The sequence below is a fragment of the Rhinatrema bivittatum genome, chromosome 1, assembly GCF_901001135.1.
Source record: "Rhinatrema bivittatum chromosome 1, aRhiBiv1.1, whole genome shotgun sequence".
NCBI classification, from domain to species: domain Eukaryota; kingdom Metazoa; phylum Chordata; class Amphibia; order Gymnophiona; family Rhinatrematidae; genus Rhinatrema; species Rhinatrema bivittatum.
In genome coordinates this window covers 835,369,892-835,386,150 of record NC_042615.1, presented here as the reverse complement: position 1 = coordinate 835,386,150, position 16,259 = coordinate 835,369,892, and the positions used below count along the sequence as shown (strand labels likewise).

Genomic DNA, 16,259 nt, shown 5'->3' with positions numbered 1-16,259 from the left:
GCAAAAACCTGTGCATAAATCTATGGGGAAGAAGAGGAAGGGAACAATACGAGTTTACCCACCAAACCCTGCAATACCGCCTCTCCCAATATCCCAACAGACTATTGTAGGTTGTTTGCAACCTACTGAAGCCAGTACTCCAATAGGGGAAAGTGGAATAAATAGAGGGGTTTCCTTACCCTTTACTTCAGGGAATTCCATCTCCCTAAGCCCCGAGGTCCTCACACCACCATCAAGATTCTGTTTTGCATGCAGGATTACAAGAAAATCACAGGCAGATGAATGTCCCATCAGTTTCGCTTATGGTGGGGGATCCTGCAGTGTTAAGATCTCAGGCATCGACTGCAGTTAATAACCCTTATAGCAATGATTTCTTCAGAAAGTACTTCAAGACTGCCTGAGACTTCAAGACAGATAATCATAGAAACACTCTGGACAGCAATTATAAGTTTAGAGATTTCTCTTGGTTTAAAAATTGAAGGTATTTCAAAGGATGTAAAAATTATTCAACCCATGGTTCAAGAGCATGATAAATAATTAAGAGTAACATAGAAACTATGTCGAAGTTGGAAAAACAATGTGATAATTTGGCAAAAAGTGATGTGGCTTTGATCAAAGGTTTAGAAGCTAATGATCGCAGGTTAGAATCCTTGGAGTTTAAATTTGAGAATTTTGAATTTCCCCAAATCTTTAATTATATCTACTATTGAAATGGTCAGAAAATTCTACATAGAGATACTAAAGGTATCGCAAGGTGCTATTCCCCCAAAAACCAAGGCATTCTATATTTCCCCTAGACTGGATGAAAATCAGAATAATTCTCATATACAACCAACTCCGTTAGAGAATCTAACTGAAATTTTGCAAGAATCGCAAATAGAAATCATGGGTAAAGCAACCTTGATAAGTTGTGTTTGCTCTAGAACATGATAAGTTATGGACCATGAAAATGCTTTATGGTCAGAAGTTGGCTTTATTTTTCCTGATCTAGCTAAAATCACTCAATTGAGAAGGAAGAAATTTTTACAATTGAAACAGTGAGTGTTAAATATTGGAGCAACTTTTCAATTGCAATTTCCTTGTAAATGTTTAATAAGAATAGGAACTTTTAAGAATCTGTTTTTTTGATTCAGATCAGCTAGAGCGATTTTTACAGAACAGAGAAGTTCCTTCAATTATTTCCTCTTAAATAGTCTAAGGGTTATAAGGGAAAAAAATTAAAGCGGATAGATAGAAATTAACTGGTAATTACCTGTTTTTGAATTTCAAATATAACAGTCCCCTGTAGAGGTCTTATCTGAACTGATTGCCTATGTTTGTATGTTTCCGTTTACTTTTATGATGTGGAAAATTTGTTCAATTTTGTACTGAGTTCAAAATTTTATGGGTAGCCAATGTAGGGATGTTAAAATCGGGGTGATGTGTCCCTGTTTCCTAGTACCTGTTAAAATTCTAGCAGCTGAATTCTTTAGAACCTGTAAAGGCCGAATTGTAGATAATGGAAGGCCAAGTAAAAGTGAATTACAGTAGTCTGTATTTGCGAATATTAAGAGTTGAAGCACTGTTCTAAAATCCTCACTCTAATAATGTTATGTATATGCCCAATAACCCCCCTCCCTCCTATAATGTTATGTGTATACTCAAATAATCCACTGTAAATCGCCTAAATCAAGTTCTCTGTAAACTGTTATGTTACCCCCTCCAAGTTACTGCACCCTGTTCTTTGTACAGTGTTTCAAGTTCTATGTAAACCGATATGATGTACCCACGAATACCGGTATAAAAAAGCATTAAATAAATAAATACAGTGTTCAGTGTTAAAGGTTTATGTTAACCTTTAATTTTGGTAGAGATGTGAATTTTTAAAATTCAATTCATGGTCTATAATTATTCCGAGGTCGCTTGCATGTGTGACAGGATATATTTCAGTCAGTTGATCTTCTAACTTCAGTGGGGGTAAATTTGTGGAATTCATTTTTCTATCCAACATTATAATGTCTGTTTTATTGACATTTAAAATGAGTCTCATATGTGTTATAAGCTGCTTGAAGATTGATAAATACATGGCTGTTTTATTTATTTATTTTTATAAGTGGCATCAAGAGAGTTGTGTGGAATTAGTATCTATATATCGTCGGCATAAATATAATGGGTGAGACCAAGACCAGTAAGTAAATGACAGAGAGGAAGCATATAAATATTAAATAATGTAACGGAGAGTGAGGGACCCTGTGGAACACCATTTTTAAGATTGATTTTATCTGAAACTGAATTGTTGATTTTTACCTGAAACTAACAATTTGACAGAAAGGAAGAAAACCATTGAAGTATTATGTTTGAAAACCCAGTTTCTGCTAAGTGGTCAAGAAGAATAGTACAGCTTATTGTGTCAAATGCAGTGGATAGATCTAATAGAACCAATAGATAACTTTGTCCAGTATCAAAGCCTCTTAGCACTGTATCAGTTAATGTGATAAGTAGAGTTTTTGTGTTGAATTGTTTTCTAAATCCGAACTATAATGGGAACAATATATTATTATAGTCTAGGTGATCGGTCAGTTGTTTATGTACAACTTTCTCTAGCAATTTTGCTATGAAAGATAAATTAGAGATAGGTCGATTATTGTTGAGTAGGATTAAATGGTCAATTTTCTCAGTGGAAAAGGGTAAACAGTGGAGTGCCTCAGGGATCTGTACTTGGACTGGTGCTTTTCAATATATATATATAAATGATCTGGAAAGGAATACGATGAGGGAGGTTATCAAATTTGCAGATGATACAAAATTATTCAGAGTAGTTAAATCACAATCAGATTGTGATACATTACAGGAGGACCCTGTGAGAATGGAAGATTGGGCATCCAAATAGCAGATGAATTTTAAAATGGACAAGTGACTGAAGAACCTACTGTTGGCAGAGACTCTGATTTCACCTTGATAAGCCAGTCGTCCAGATATGGGTGTACCAGAATCCTTTCCTTCCGAAGTGCCACTGCCACCACCACCATCACCTTAGTGAAGGTACGTGGGGCTGTGCCCAGTCCAAAGGGCACAGCCCGGACCTGAAAATGTTGCTCCAGGATCATGAAGCGAAGAAAGCGCTGCGAGTCTGGATGGATGGGAATGTGCAGATAGGACTTTGTGAGATCCAATGAAGCCAGAAACTCCCCCTTGCGAACCGCCACTATCACAGACCGCAAGGTCTCCATGCAGAAACGTGGCACCTTGAGAGCTGCGTCCTTCACCTTCTTGAAATCGAGTATGGGATGAAACGTGCCCTCCTTCTTTGGGACCACGAAATAAATGGAGTAGCAACCCATGCAAACCTCTGTCGAGGGAACTGGGATTACTGTCCCCAGACGCTGAAGATGATCCAGGGTCTCTTGTCCATGGGACTGCAGGGGGAAATAAGGAACAGATCGCAAAAGGGTCGAGCAAAATCCAAAGAAACATAAGAAATTGCCATGCTGGGTCAGACCAAGGTTCCATCAAGCCCAGCATCCTGTTTCCAACAGAGGCCAAACCAGGCCACAAAAACCTGGCAATTACCCAAACACTAAGAAGATCCCATGCTACTAATGCAATTAATAACAGTGGCTATTCCCTAAGTAAACTTGATTAATAGCCGTTAATGGACTTCTCCTCCAAGAACTTATCCAAACCTTTTTTGAACCAGCTACACTAACTGCACTAACCAAATACTCTGGCAACAAATTCCAGAGCTTTATTGTGCGTTGAGTGAAAAAGAATTTTCTCCAATTAGTTTTAAATGTGCCCCATGCTAACTTCATGGAGTGCCCCCTAGTCTTTCTACTATCCAAATGAGTAAATAACCGATTCACATCTACCCGTTCTAGACCTCTCATAATTTTAAACACCTCTATCATATCCCCCCTCAGTTGTCTCTTCTCCAAGCTGAAAAGTCCTAACCTCTTTAGTCTTTCCTCATAGGGGAGCTGTTCCATTCCCCTTATCATTTTGGTTGCCCTTCTCTGTACCTTCTCCATCGCAATTATATCTTTTTTGAGATGCGGCGACCAGAATTGTACACAGTATTCAAGGTGCGGTCTCACCATGGAGTGATACAGAGGCATTATGACATTTTCCGTTTTATTCACCATTCCTTTTCTAATAATTCCCAACATTCTGTTTGCTTTTTTGACTGCCGCAGCACACTGAACCGACGATTTCAATGTGTTATCCACTATGACACCTAGATCTCTTTCTTGGGTTGTAGCACCTAATATGGAACCCAACATTGTGTAATTATAGCATGGGTTATTTTTCCCTATATGCATCACCTTGCACTTATCCACATTAAATTTCATCTGCCATTTGGATGCCCAATTTTCCAGTCTCACAAGGTCTTCCTGCAATTTATCACAATCTGCTTGTGATTTAACTACTCTGAACAATTTTGTATCATCTGCAAATTTGATTACCTCACTCGTCATATTTCTTTCCAGATCATTTATAAATATATTGAAAAGTAAGGGTCCCAATACAGATCCCTGAGTGCAGGTCATAATGGGGAGGGGGGGGGGGGGGGGGGAGAAGAGGAGGAAAACTACACCAAGGACCCAGAAAACACAAAAAAGTGCCAGAAAAAGCTGTTCCCTCTTTTACCACCACCGGGATAGTAGGTGATCAGCCGCACAGTAGTGCTGTGTTGCTGCCTAAATGAATGAAAGAGTCTCTTTTTTGCTTTACAGCAGTACTCTGAGCCTAGGCACCTAAGGCAAGTCTCAGTGACCGGGGGATAAACCCCGCTGGAGCAGCCTCATGATGGGGAGGGATCTGGACAACCAGATTTACACCCCATGGGCGCACAGACGAGCTCACAAAAGGGTGACAATCCCCGGCTCACCCGCCTCAACCGAACAGGGAGTACCCAAAGTATTCCTAAAAAAGAGACCCCCGGGGAGGAAGGCTCAAAGGAAAGTCAGCAAAACAAAAAAGTAAGACAAAACTGCAGAACTGCAGGTTTATCACCCTCTGCCATCTGCTGGAGACAGAGAAATACTGAGGAACTGCAGGTGGCACCAGGGATTATTAAGCAGTGTCAGTGAAACTTTCTCTGTCTCCATCTGCTGGCAAGGGTGCATAAACCCAGGAGTTTGGACTGATCCGGGGGGAACGTACAGGGAAAAGGGAGAATAGGAGGTTGGCAAAGGGATTGTAAAGCCAGGTGGAACAGGAAGCTCAAGGAGACCTGGTACAGCAGGCACAGAAATCTGTACTAATAATTTGGAGACACAACTGGGGCAAATTACAAAACTACCAGACTCCATCAGTGTGGTTAAAAAGAGAGAGTGCTCTGCCTGCAGAGAGGGAGAACGACCAGATGGGAAGCGGGAAGGCTTGCCTGGGGCTCAGAAGCGTTTGTATTGGTTTTAAATCTGCAAAAGGTTCAGCAGGGAAGTAAGAGCTACATTGTCCTGGGAAACCGGGCTGGCCTACAACTATTTGTACCTCGGGGGGGTGATCCTGGTGTCTGAAGAGAGGAAGCGGGCCGTGTAAGAGTGGTGGAATAAGGTGGCCGGCTCCGAGTCAGCACAGGCTCGCTTTCCGCCGTCACGCTTCTATGTAAAACTTGGCTCGTATTCCTGCTAGCCACGATGCCAATAAGCACTTGATCTTTTTCTTCCCCTCCAAATATGCCACTATTATTATTATTATTATTTATTGTAGAGGCTAATTCTAGCTATCAGCTTTCTCTGGGACAAGAACATCGCCCTTTTAGGAGACAGAGAAACAGAGAGGAGCAGCAAACAGATTCCATACACAAGGCTAGGGAGTGAAACAAAAATCATCTTTATTGATTAATAATACTTTCCAGAGAAAATTAGCACGCATACAGGAGGCCTCTCTGCTCCATCGCCCCCCCCTCAGCTCTGGGGGTTCTCAGCTGTTTTGGTATCTGCTTATTAAGTATGAAAATAAAGGAGATAGAGGAAGAGGGTGTGTGGTGGAGCTCTCAGAACTAGACACAAATATATATATATCTTTATATATATCTCTATGAATAGGATAGCAGGCAAAGCTAGCGGCAGCCCCAGGACTGAGGGGGCAGCAGCTGTAACTCTCCTCCGTAATGCAGCATTTCCCAATCCATGCTGGCTCTCGCAAGAGATTCCAAAACATGGCAAAGAGTACACTTTTCAGGCACTTAGGATTAAGAGTTTATAGTTTGGGAAGGAACGCCTCGCTCGGTGCGTCGGTGCAGAGTGTCTTTCTGTATCCAACATGGAGCAAAGGTCACCACATGGGGCAGTGCGGGTGTTTCAGCAGAGGCCCGGTCACTTCACCGCTAGTCCTGGTGGCCGTCCTGGCGACCTGGCACAGATTTGGGCACTTTGGTGGCGGAGCTCCTCCGTGATGCTGCCCAGTCCCGAGACACCAGCATAGAGCAGGGCACCTGGATGACACTCTCAGCTCCGAGGGGACAGGTACAGGTAGAGCGGGAGAAGAGGGGATAAGCTGGATAGGAATCCCCTCCTCCTGTAACAATCACAGTCCATGATCATCATCAGTCCGCAAGCCCTGGTCATGGCTCGCACATTCGTTTCAGAGGGAGAGGAGAACACATGGCTTATTAAGAATGTAAACGGAGTTTGATTTATCTATCATTGTCCTCTGCATGATATATAAAGGCTTAAGTTTAATACTTGAGCAAGAACGGATGCAGAAACACCGGCTAACTTGCAACTGGTGTTTCTTTAGTTTATTGTCATCCTTGATATCAGGCGTCACATAAATATCTAACCCCATTCGTGCAGCTCTCCACAAAGACTCCCAAACTTAAGTTGTCTGTCTTTCCACTCCCTTCTCTCCGATTGCAAAGCTCCCCATCCCCTCATAATCCTAATAAAGCATGCTGAGATAATTACAAGGAAGCACTCAGGTTCAGGGAGGGGGAGAGAAGACTATTTTGGGGTGGGGGTGGAAGGAGAAGAGACTTGGCTTCCGGGAGGGTTAGAGAAGGAAAGAGGATCCAGGCTGGGGTCGGAGCGAGAAAAGGCTCCAGGTCAGGGAGGATTACAGGTAGGTTTGGTGGTTAGGGAAGGTGAGAAGCGACTTTGGTGATCAGAGAGGATGAGAGGTAGGCTTGGATGTCAGGGAGAGATTTAGGGAGAAGAGAAGTGGATTTGGTGGTCAAGAAGGGAGAAAGAAGAGAGAAAATCAGTTCCAGGGAGGGTGAGAGAAGGGAGAGATTCAGTGTCAGGGAAGATGAGAGAGGGAGGAGAGCAGGTGGGGGTCAGGGAACATGAAAGGTTGGTTCGGAGATCAGGGAGGGAAAGAGACTCAGAATCAGGGAGGGTGGGAGCCCTGGCAGAATCAGTTTTTCCTGTATGCTGATCTCGACATGAAAGCACATATCCTACTGGGAATAAAAATCAACAGCGCTAAGAAGGCAAGATATAAGTAAGCAGCTTGTTCTGAGGCAGGTGAGCGTGGAGCCCGCACGGTGAGAGGAAAGGTAACTTGAGGCAGGAGGAAGGCCTGTGCTGTAAGTGAGTGCCAGGCGTCCGCAGGTCGGTGCTAGCTTGCGCGCAGGCGTGCCGCTCCATTCCCCGTCTCTGGCTACAGGAGGACAAGGTTCAGTAAAGTTTCTGCTGTATCCAAGACGTCCGTAGCCTCTGCAGGACGCGGTGGTAAGAAAGGGGGGTGGGATGACGGGGGGGGGGCTGGCGCCCTCACTCTCTCAGTTCTGCCCCTCATCCCTCAGCTCGGAGGGAAGGAACTTGTACTGCTGCTGTCGTATCATCGCCAGCTTCTTCCGGGCCTCCTCCAGCTCTCGCTCCTTCCTCAGCATCTCCTCCTGCGCCGCGATAATCTGTCAGAGACAACGAGCGTCAATCAGGCAGTGAAAAGGAGGCGCGAGGGAGAGGGAGAGACTCCTCCTCGGCTGGTTTGTGCTGCTAAAGCGAGTAACCCCTGCCCGCTCCCAGCTGCGACCTCGCTCATCGGGCCCTCCTCTTCTCACCTCGGCTGCGGCAGAGCCAGACTTCCCTCCCTCACATCTTCCTTAAAGTAGGAAGTGGCCGTCATGAGCTTCCACCCCGACTCTACTGACCTCCCAGTTCTTCCTTCTCCTGACTACGCCTGGTTTATCCGGACAGAAAGCCCGGCCCCTTCCCTCACTTCCAGAGGGCGCGCGCCGGCCGGTGGCTGACGTGCTTGACCCAGGTGCCGAGTGGAGGGGCAAACACCCCACCCCGGTGAAGCTACATTAACAGTGGGGGGGCGGGAGGCAAGCGATGGCGGAAAAGACGGCGCGCGTCACTCTTATCAAGGCATGCCCTTAAAATTCAGCGCCCTCATTAAATCGGGCCTTTTCTCCCGTCGCCCTTATTGAAGTAAACCAATCTACTATTACTACCAGCACCACACACTCTCACTGTTGGGCCGATACAGTAAATTTATTTATTTAAATTAGGGTCCGCGGCAAAAAGAGGCGCTAGGGACACTAGCGCGTCCCTAGCGCCTCCTTTTTGACAGGAGCGGCGGCTGTCAGTGGGTTTGAGAGCTGACGCTCAATGTTGCCGGCGTCGGTTCTTGAGCCCGCTGACAGCCACGGGCTTGGAAACCGGACGCCGGCAAAATAGAGCGTCCGTCTTCCAACCCAGGAGTCGTGGGCCGATTTCAATTTTTTTTTTTTTTACTTTTTTTTTTTTTTTAACTTTCAGGACCTCCGACTTAATATCGCCATGATATTAAGTCGGAGGGTGCACAGAAAAGCAGTTTTTATGCTTTTCTGTGCACGTTCCCGGTGCCAGAAGAAAATAACGCCTACCTTTGGGTAGGCGCTAATTTCTGAAAGTAAAATGTGCGGCTTGGCTGCACATTTTACTTTCTGTATCCCGTGCGCATACCTAATAGCGCCATCAACGTGCATTTGCATGTTGCGGGCGCTATTAGTCTTGGGGGGGGAGGGGGGTTGGGCGCGCCTTTTCGACGCTCTATTACCCCTTACTGAATAAGGGGTAAAGCTAGCGCGTCAAAAAAGCACGTCCAATCGCGAGTTAACAGTGCGTTCCACCGGAGCCCACTGTACTGTATCGGCCTGTAAGACTGCAGGTAAGGACCTTGATTTATTTCCAACACCGCAGCTCCTATCCAGCTCCTTTCTGGTCTGACCTAGTCCGATCATCTCCCCTCAACTGTCTTGCCAAAATGATCACAGCACTGACAAATTTGTGCCTCCCCTCCACCTCCACTGCAGTTTTATGGAATCAGCTGCTTTTACCTCTGACTTTTACCAGCTTCCCTCTTACAAATATGCCAGCCCCCTTTCACATCGCCAGGCTGTGCAGGGGATGTACGCCTCACCTCCCTTCATCTTTTCCCCACTCCTCCTTCCAATATTATTTCCCAATTTCCTTTATCCCTTCCCCTCGCTGTACTAATCCTCTACCCTCGATAATGCTCGTTGTAACTGAAGAGACTTAGTTAATAACAACCTTTGCTAAAGGCACAGAATGGGGAAACCTCTCTTGACTAAGGACCTAGAACTGTCTTCCAAATGCACAATCCACTTTCCTCCTCAGTGAGGTCACTATTCACATGCACGACTGAGACAGTGAATGACACAACACAAAGAGAAAGAGGAAGGCTGCTCAGACAGTGACCAAGTGCCACCGTCAGAAAGCGAGCATCCTGGAGAGAGAGAGAGAGAGAGCGAGAGCACCAGAGAGGAACCGGCTATCAGACTATGCCAGCGAGTGCCTCCGTCAGACAGCAAGCCCCAGAGAGAGCCGAGTGATGCACTGACCTGCGCAATCCCTCCGACCATCTTCTCTTTCACTACAATGGTCTCATCGTGGTCCTGAAAAGCGGCTGCTTTCTGGGCTGCCTTCACCAGATTATCAGAGGCTCTCTTCACCGCATTCCCCGCCGACTGCAATCACAGCACAGAGAGAGCACGGTCAGCCAGGGAGGGGGAGGAAGGAAACGGGAAAGAGAGATGGAGCTGGGGACGTCCTGGCTCAGGGCAGCCTGTGCAAGCTGCCTCCTGGGGAGGGAGGCCACTAGCCAGATTCAGGGCCCGAGCTTACACCTGCTGTAAGGAGCCTTGCTGTGCGGCTCCCGATAGCTGTGAATGAAAGCCAACAGATAGGGCAGCCAAACAGGACATTACAGACATAGGGGTAGTGTCAGCATTATAACAGGGGCAGGGGTAGATCTGTAAGCAGGGGGAAGGAGCAGGGTCAGCATTATAACAGGGGCAGGGGTAGATCTGTAAGCAGGGGTAGGGGTAGTGTCAGCATTATAACAGGGGCAGGGGTAGATCTGTAAGCAGGGGGAAGGAGCAGGGTCAGCATTATAACAGGGCAGGGGTAGATCTGTAAGCAGGGGGAAGGAGCAGAGCATTATAACAGGGGCAGGGGTAGATCTGTAAGCAGGGGGAAGGAGCAGAGCATTATAACAGGGGCAGGGGTAGATCTGTAAGCAGGGGAAGGAGCAGAGTCAGCATTATAACAGGGGCAGGGGTAGATCTGTAAGCAGGGGGAAGGAGCAGAGCATTATAACAGGGGCAGGGGTAGATCTGTAAGCAGGGGGAAGGAGCAGAGCATTATAACAGGGGCAGGGGTAGATCTGTAAGCAGGGGAAGGAGCAGAGTCAGCATTATAACAGGGGCAGGGGTAGATCTGTAAGCAGGGGAAGGAGCAGGGTCAGCATTATAACAGGGGCAGGGGTAGATCTGTAAGCATGGGGAGGGAGCAGGGTCAGCATTATAACAGGGGCAGGGGTAGATCTGTAAGCAGGGGAAGGAGCAGAGTCAGCATTATAACAGGGGCAGGGGTAGATCTGTAAGCAGGGGGAAGGAGCAGGGTCAGCATTATAACAGGGGCAGGGGTAGATCTGTAAGCAGGGGTAGGGGTAGTGTCAGCATTATAACAGGGGCAGGGGTAGATCTGTAAGCATGGGGAAGGAGCAGGGTCAGCATTATAACAGGGGCAGGGGTAGATCTGTAAGCAGGGGGAAGGAGCAGAGCATTATAACAGGGGCAGGGGTAGATCTGTAAGCAGGGGAAGGAGCAGAGTCAGCATTATAACAGGGGCAGGGGTAGATCTGTAAGCAGGGGAAGGAGCAGGGTCAGCATTATAACAGGGGCAGGGGTAGATCTGTAAGCAGGGGAAGGAGCAGAGTCAGCATTATAACAGGGGCAGGGGTAGATCTGTAAGCAGGGGAAGGAGCAGGGTCAGCATTATAACAGGGGCAGGGGTAGATCTGTAAGCATGGGGAGGGGAGCAGGGTCAGCATTATAACAGGGGCAGGGGTAGATCTGTAAGCAGGGGAAGGAGCAGGGTCAGCATTATAACAGGGGCAGGGGTAGATCTGTAAGCAGGGGGAAGGAGCAGGGTCAGCATTATAACAGGGGCAGGGGTAGATCTGTAAGCAGGGTAGGGGTAGTGTCAGCATTATAACAGGGGCAGGGGTAGATCTGTAAGCATGGGGAAGGAGCAGGGTCAGCATTATAACAGGGGCAGGGGTAGATCTGTAAGCAGGGGGAAGGAGCAGAGCATTATAACAGGGGCAGGGGTAGATCTGTAAGCAGGGGAAGGAGCAGAGTCAGCATTATAACAGGGGCAGGGGTAGATCTGTAAGCAGGGGAAGGAGCAGGGTCAGCATTATAACAGGGGCAGGGGTAGATCTGTAAGCATGGGGAGGGAGCAGGGTCAGCATTATAACAGGGGCAGGGGTAGATCTGTAAGCAGGGGAAGGAGCAGAGTCAGCATTATAACAGGGGCAGGGGTAGATCTGTAAGCAGGGGGAAGGAGCAGGGTCAGCATTATAACAGGGGCAGGGGTAGATCTGTAAGCAGGGGTAGGGGTAGTGTCAGCATTATAACAGGGGCAGGGGTAGATCTGTAAGCATGGGGAAGGAGCAGGGTCAGCATTATAACAGGGGCAGGGGTAGATCTGTAAGCAGGGGGAAGGAGCAGAGCATTATAACAGGGGCAGGGGTAGATCTGTAAGCAGGGGAAGGAGCAGAGTCAGCATTATAACAGGGGCAGGGGTAGATCTGTAAGCAGGGGAAGGAGCAGGGTCAGCATTATAACAGGGGCAGGGGTAGATCTGTAAGCAGGGGGAAGGAGCAGAGTCAGCATTATAACAGGGGCAGGGGTAGATCTGTAAGCAGGGGAAGGAGCAGGGTCAGCATTATAACAGGGGCAGGGGTAGATCTGTAAGCAGGGGGAAGGAGCAGAGTCAGCATTATAACAGGGGCAGGGGTAGATCTGTAAGCTGGGGGAGGGAGCAGGGTCAGCATTATAACAGGGGAAGGGGTAGATCTGTAAGCAGGGGGAAGGAGCAGGGTCAGCATTATAACAGGGGCAGGGGTAGGTCTGTAAGCAGGGGGAAGGAGCAGGGTCAGCATTATAACAGGGGCAGGGGTAGATCTGTAAGCAGGGGAAGGAGCAGGGTCAGCATTATAACAGGGGCAGGGGTAGATCTGTAAGCAGGGGGAAGGAGCAGAGTCAGCATTATAATAGGGGCAGGGGTAGATCTGTAAGCAGGGGAAGGAGCAGGGTCAGCATTATAACAGGGGCAGGGGTAGATCTGTAAGCAGGGGGAAGGAGCAGAGTCAGCATTATAACAGGGGCAGGGGTAGGTCTGTAAGCAGGGGAAGGAGCAGGGTCAGCATTATAACAGGGGCAGGGGTAGATCTGTAAGCAGGGGGAGGGAGCAGGGTCAGCATTATAACAGGGGCAGGGGTAGATCTGTAAGCAGGAGGAAGGAGCAGGGTCAGCATTATAACAGGGGCAGGGGTAGATCTGTAAGCAGGGGGTCGGAGCAGGGTCAGCATTATAACAGGGGCAGGGGTAGATCTGTAAGCAGGGGGAAGGAGCAGGGTTAGCATTATAACAGGGCAGGGGTAGATCTGTAAGCAGGGGGAAGGAGCAGGGTTAGCATTATAACAGGGCAGGGGTAGATCTGTAAGCAGGGGGAAGGAGCAGGGTCAGCATTATAACAGGGGCAGGGGTAGATCTGTAAGCAGGGGAAGGAGCAGGGTTAGCATTATAACAGGGCAGGGGTAGATCTGTAAGCAGGAGGAAGGAGAGGGTCAGCATTATAACAGGGGCAGGGGTAGATCTGTAAGGAGCAGGGTCAGCATTATAACAGGGGCAGGGGTAGATCTGTAAGGAGCAGGGTCAGCATTATAACAGGGGCAGGGGTAGATCTGTAAGGAGCAGGGTCAGCATTATAACAGGGGCAGGGGTAGATCTGTAAGGAGCAGGGTCAGCATTATAACAGGGGCAGGGGTAGATCTGTAAGGAGCAGGGTCAGCATTATAACAGGGGCAGGAGTAGATCTGTAAGGAGCAGGGTCAGCATTATAACAGGGGCAGGGGTAGATCTGTAAGGAGCAGAGTCAGCATTATAACAGGGGCAGGGGTAGATCTGTAAGGAGCAGGGTCAGCATTATAACAGGGGCAGGGGTAGATCTGTAAGGAGCAGGGTCAGCATTATAACAGGGGCAGGGGTAGATCTGTAAGGAGCAGGGTCAGCATTATAACAGGGGCAGGGGTAGATCTGTAAGGTGCAGGGTCAGCATTATAACAGGGGCAGGGGTAGATCTGTAAGGAGCAGAGTCAGCATTATAACAGGGGCAGGGGTAGATCTGTAAGGAGCAGGAGTCAGCATTATAACAGGGGCAGGGGTAGATCTGTAAGGAGCAGGGTCAGCATTATAACAGGGGCAGGGGTAGATCTGTAAGGAGCAGGGTCAGCATTATAACAGGGGCAGGGGTAGATCTGTAAGGAGCAGAGTCAGCATTATTGTTAGGAAGGAGGACAGAGCTGCTGTTAACATTAGGGGTGAGAAGTGGGGAGGTGTCCTGTATCAGGGTCAGCGTTAGAGAGGGGGGAGTGCCAGAGGCAGGGGTGGAATCAGAAGTAGTGGGTAGGGCAGTGTCAGCATTAGGAAGAAGCTGTGGGAAGGGTCCAGCGCCACCGTTAGAAGTGGGAGACAGGGGAGGGCTGGAAACCTAAGCTTAGGGTGGAGGCAGTGTCAGCATTATAACATTTTTTATTTATTTATTTACTTACTTCGTGCTAAACCGTTTTGTGCATCACCCAGTTAATACCTTTAAAACGATCCTGCCAATAAGGTTATGTGATTTTACAAGAGGGGAGAGGGTGCAGGAAGCAGGGTCAGTGCAGGTTTCAGACTGGGGAAGGTACCAGAGCTGGCTGCACTCTCGTAGACACATTCCTTTGCATGAAGCTAGAAACTTGGAAGGTGACTGCCTTAGAAAAACATCCAAAATGACTGAGGGCTGAGTCAGAGCTGAAGCGCGGAGGTCTCGGAGATGGAGAGAGAGAAATTGCTTTAAATGGTGTTCTGTACAGCAAGAGGGCCAGCACCCAATGCCTCATGACCATTTCAGGCTGAATCTCTCACAATCAGTTATAAACCAGAGCTAGTAACAACCCCACAAGGAGGATGCGGGGTCAGTAACAATCCCACCACCCCAGGGTCTGTGACGTGTGTGCAGTTACTCATGGGACAGACGAGGGTGAGGAGAGAAGGGGGAATCAGGGTCAGTAACAACCCCAGGGTGTGTGACGTGTGTGCAGTTACTCATGGGACAGACGAGGGTGAGGAGAGAAGGGGGAACCTGAGTCAGTAACAGCCCCACCACCCCAGGGTGTGTGACGTGTGTGCAGTTACTCATGGGACAGATGACGGGTGAGGAGAGAAGGGGGAATCGGGGTCAGTAACAATCCCGCCACCCCAGGGTCTGTGACGTGTGTGCAGTTACTCATGGGACAGATGAGGGTGAGGAGAGAAGGGGGAATCGGGGTCAGTAACAGCCCCGCCACCCCAGGGTCTGTGACGTGTGTGCAGTTACTCATGGGACAGATGAGGGTGAGGAGAGAAGGGGGAATCGGGGTCAGTAACAGCCCCGCCACCCCAGGGTCTGTGACGTGTTTGCAGTTACTCATGGGACAGACGAGGGTGAGGAGAGAAGGGGGAATCGGGGTCAGTAACAACCCCGCCACCCCAGGGTCTGTGACGTGTGTGCAGTTACTCATGGGACAGACGAGGGTGAGGAGAGAAGGGGGAATCGGGGTCAGTAACAACCCCGCCACCCCAGGGTCTGTGACGTGTGTGCAGTTACTCATGGGACAGACGAGGGTGAGGAGAGAAGGGGGAATTGGGGTCAGTAACAACCCCGCCACCTCAGGGTCTGTGACGTGTGTGCAGTTTCTCATGGGACAGACAGGGTGAGGAGAGAAGGGGGAATCAGGGTCAGTAACAGCCCCGCCACCCCAGGGTCTGTGACGTGTGTGCAGTTACTCATGGGACAGACGATGGTGAGGAGAGAAGGGGGAATCAGGGTCAGTAACAGCCCCGCCACCCCAGGGTCTGTGACGTGTGTGCAGTTACTCATGGGACAGACGAGGGTGAGGAGAGAAGGGGGAATCGGGGTCAGTAACAACCCCGCCACCCCAGGGTCTGTGACGTGTGTGCAGTTACTCATGGGACAGACGATGGTGAGGAGAGAAGGGGGAATCGGGGTCAGTAACAGCCCCGCCACCCCAGGGTCTGTGACGTGTTTGCAGTTACTCATGGGACAGACGAGGGTGAGGAGAGAAGGGGGAATCGGGGTCAGTAACAGCCCCGCCACCCCAGGGTCTGTGACGTCTGTGCAGTTACTCATGGGACAGAGGAGGGTGAGATAAGAAGGGGGAATCGGGGTCAGTAACAACCCCGCCACCCCAGGGTCTGTGACGTGTGTGCAGTTACTCATGGGACAGACGAGGGTGAGGAGAGAAGGGGGAATCGGGGTCAGTAACAACCCCGCCACCCCAGGGTCTGTGACGTGTGTGCAGTTACTCATGGGACAGACGAGGGTGAGGAGAGAAGGGGGAATCGGGGTCAGTAACAACCCCGCCACCCCAGGGTCTGTGATGTGTGTGCAGTTACTCATGGGACAGACGATGGTGAGGAGAGAAGGAGGAATCGGGGTCAGTAACAGCCCCGCCACCCCAGGGTCTGTGATGTGTGTGCAGTTACTCATGGGACAGACGAGGGTGAGGAGAGAAGGGGGAATCGGGGTCAGTAACAGCCCCGCCACCCCAGGGTCTGTGACGTGTGTGCAGTTACTCATGGGACAGACGAGGGTGAGGAGAGAAGGGGGAATCGGGGTCAGTAACAGCCCCGCCACCCCAGGGTCTGTCATGTGTTTGCAGTTACTCATGGGACAGACGAGGGTGAGAAGAGAAGGGGGAATCAGGGTCAGTAA

The 16,259-nt window shown here is 49.0% G+C and overlaps 1 protein-coding gene across 1 annotated transcript in view; it reads right to left on the bottom strand.

The window, feature by feature from the left end:
- Window positions 1–5,791: 5,791 nt before the first annotated feature.
- LOC115079620 (talin-1-like) overlaps window positions 5,792–16,259 on the bottom strand; it is a 480,705-nt gene continuing 470,237 nt past the window's right edge. Inside the window, 2 exon segments of the mRNA XM_029583330.1 lie at window positions 5,792–7,837; window positions 9,776–9,901. Of these exon segments, the coding sequence (XP_029439190.1) occupies window positions 7,706–7,837; window positions 9,776–9,901 (258 nt within the window). The 3' untranslated portion in view covers window positions 5,792–7,705.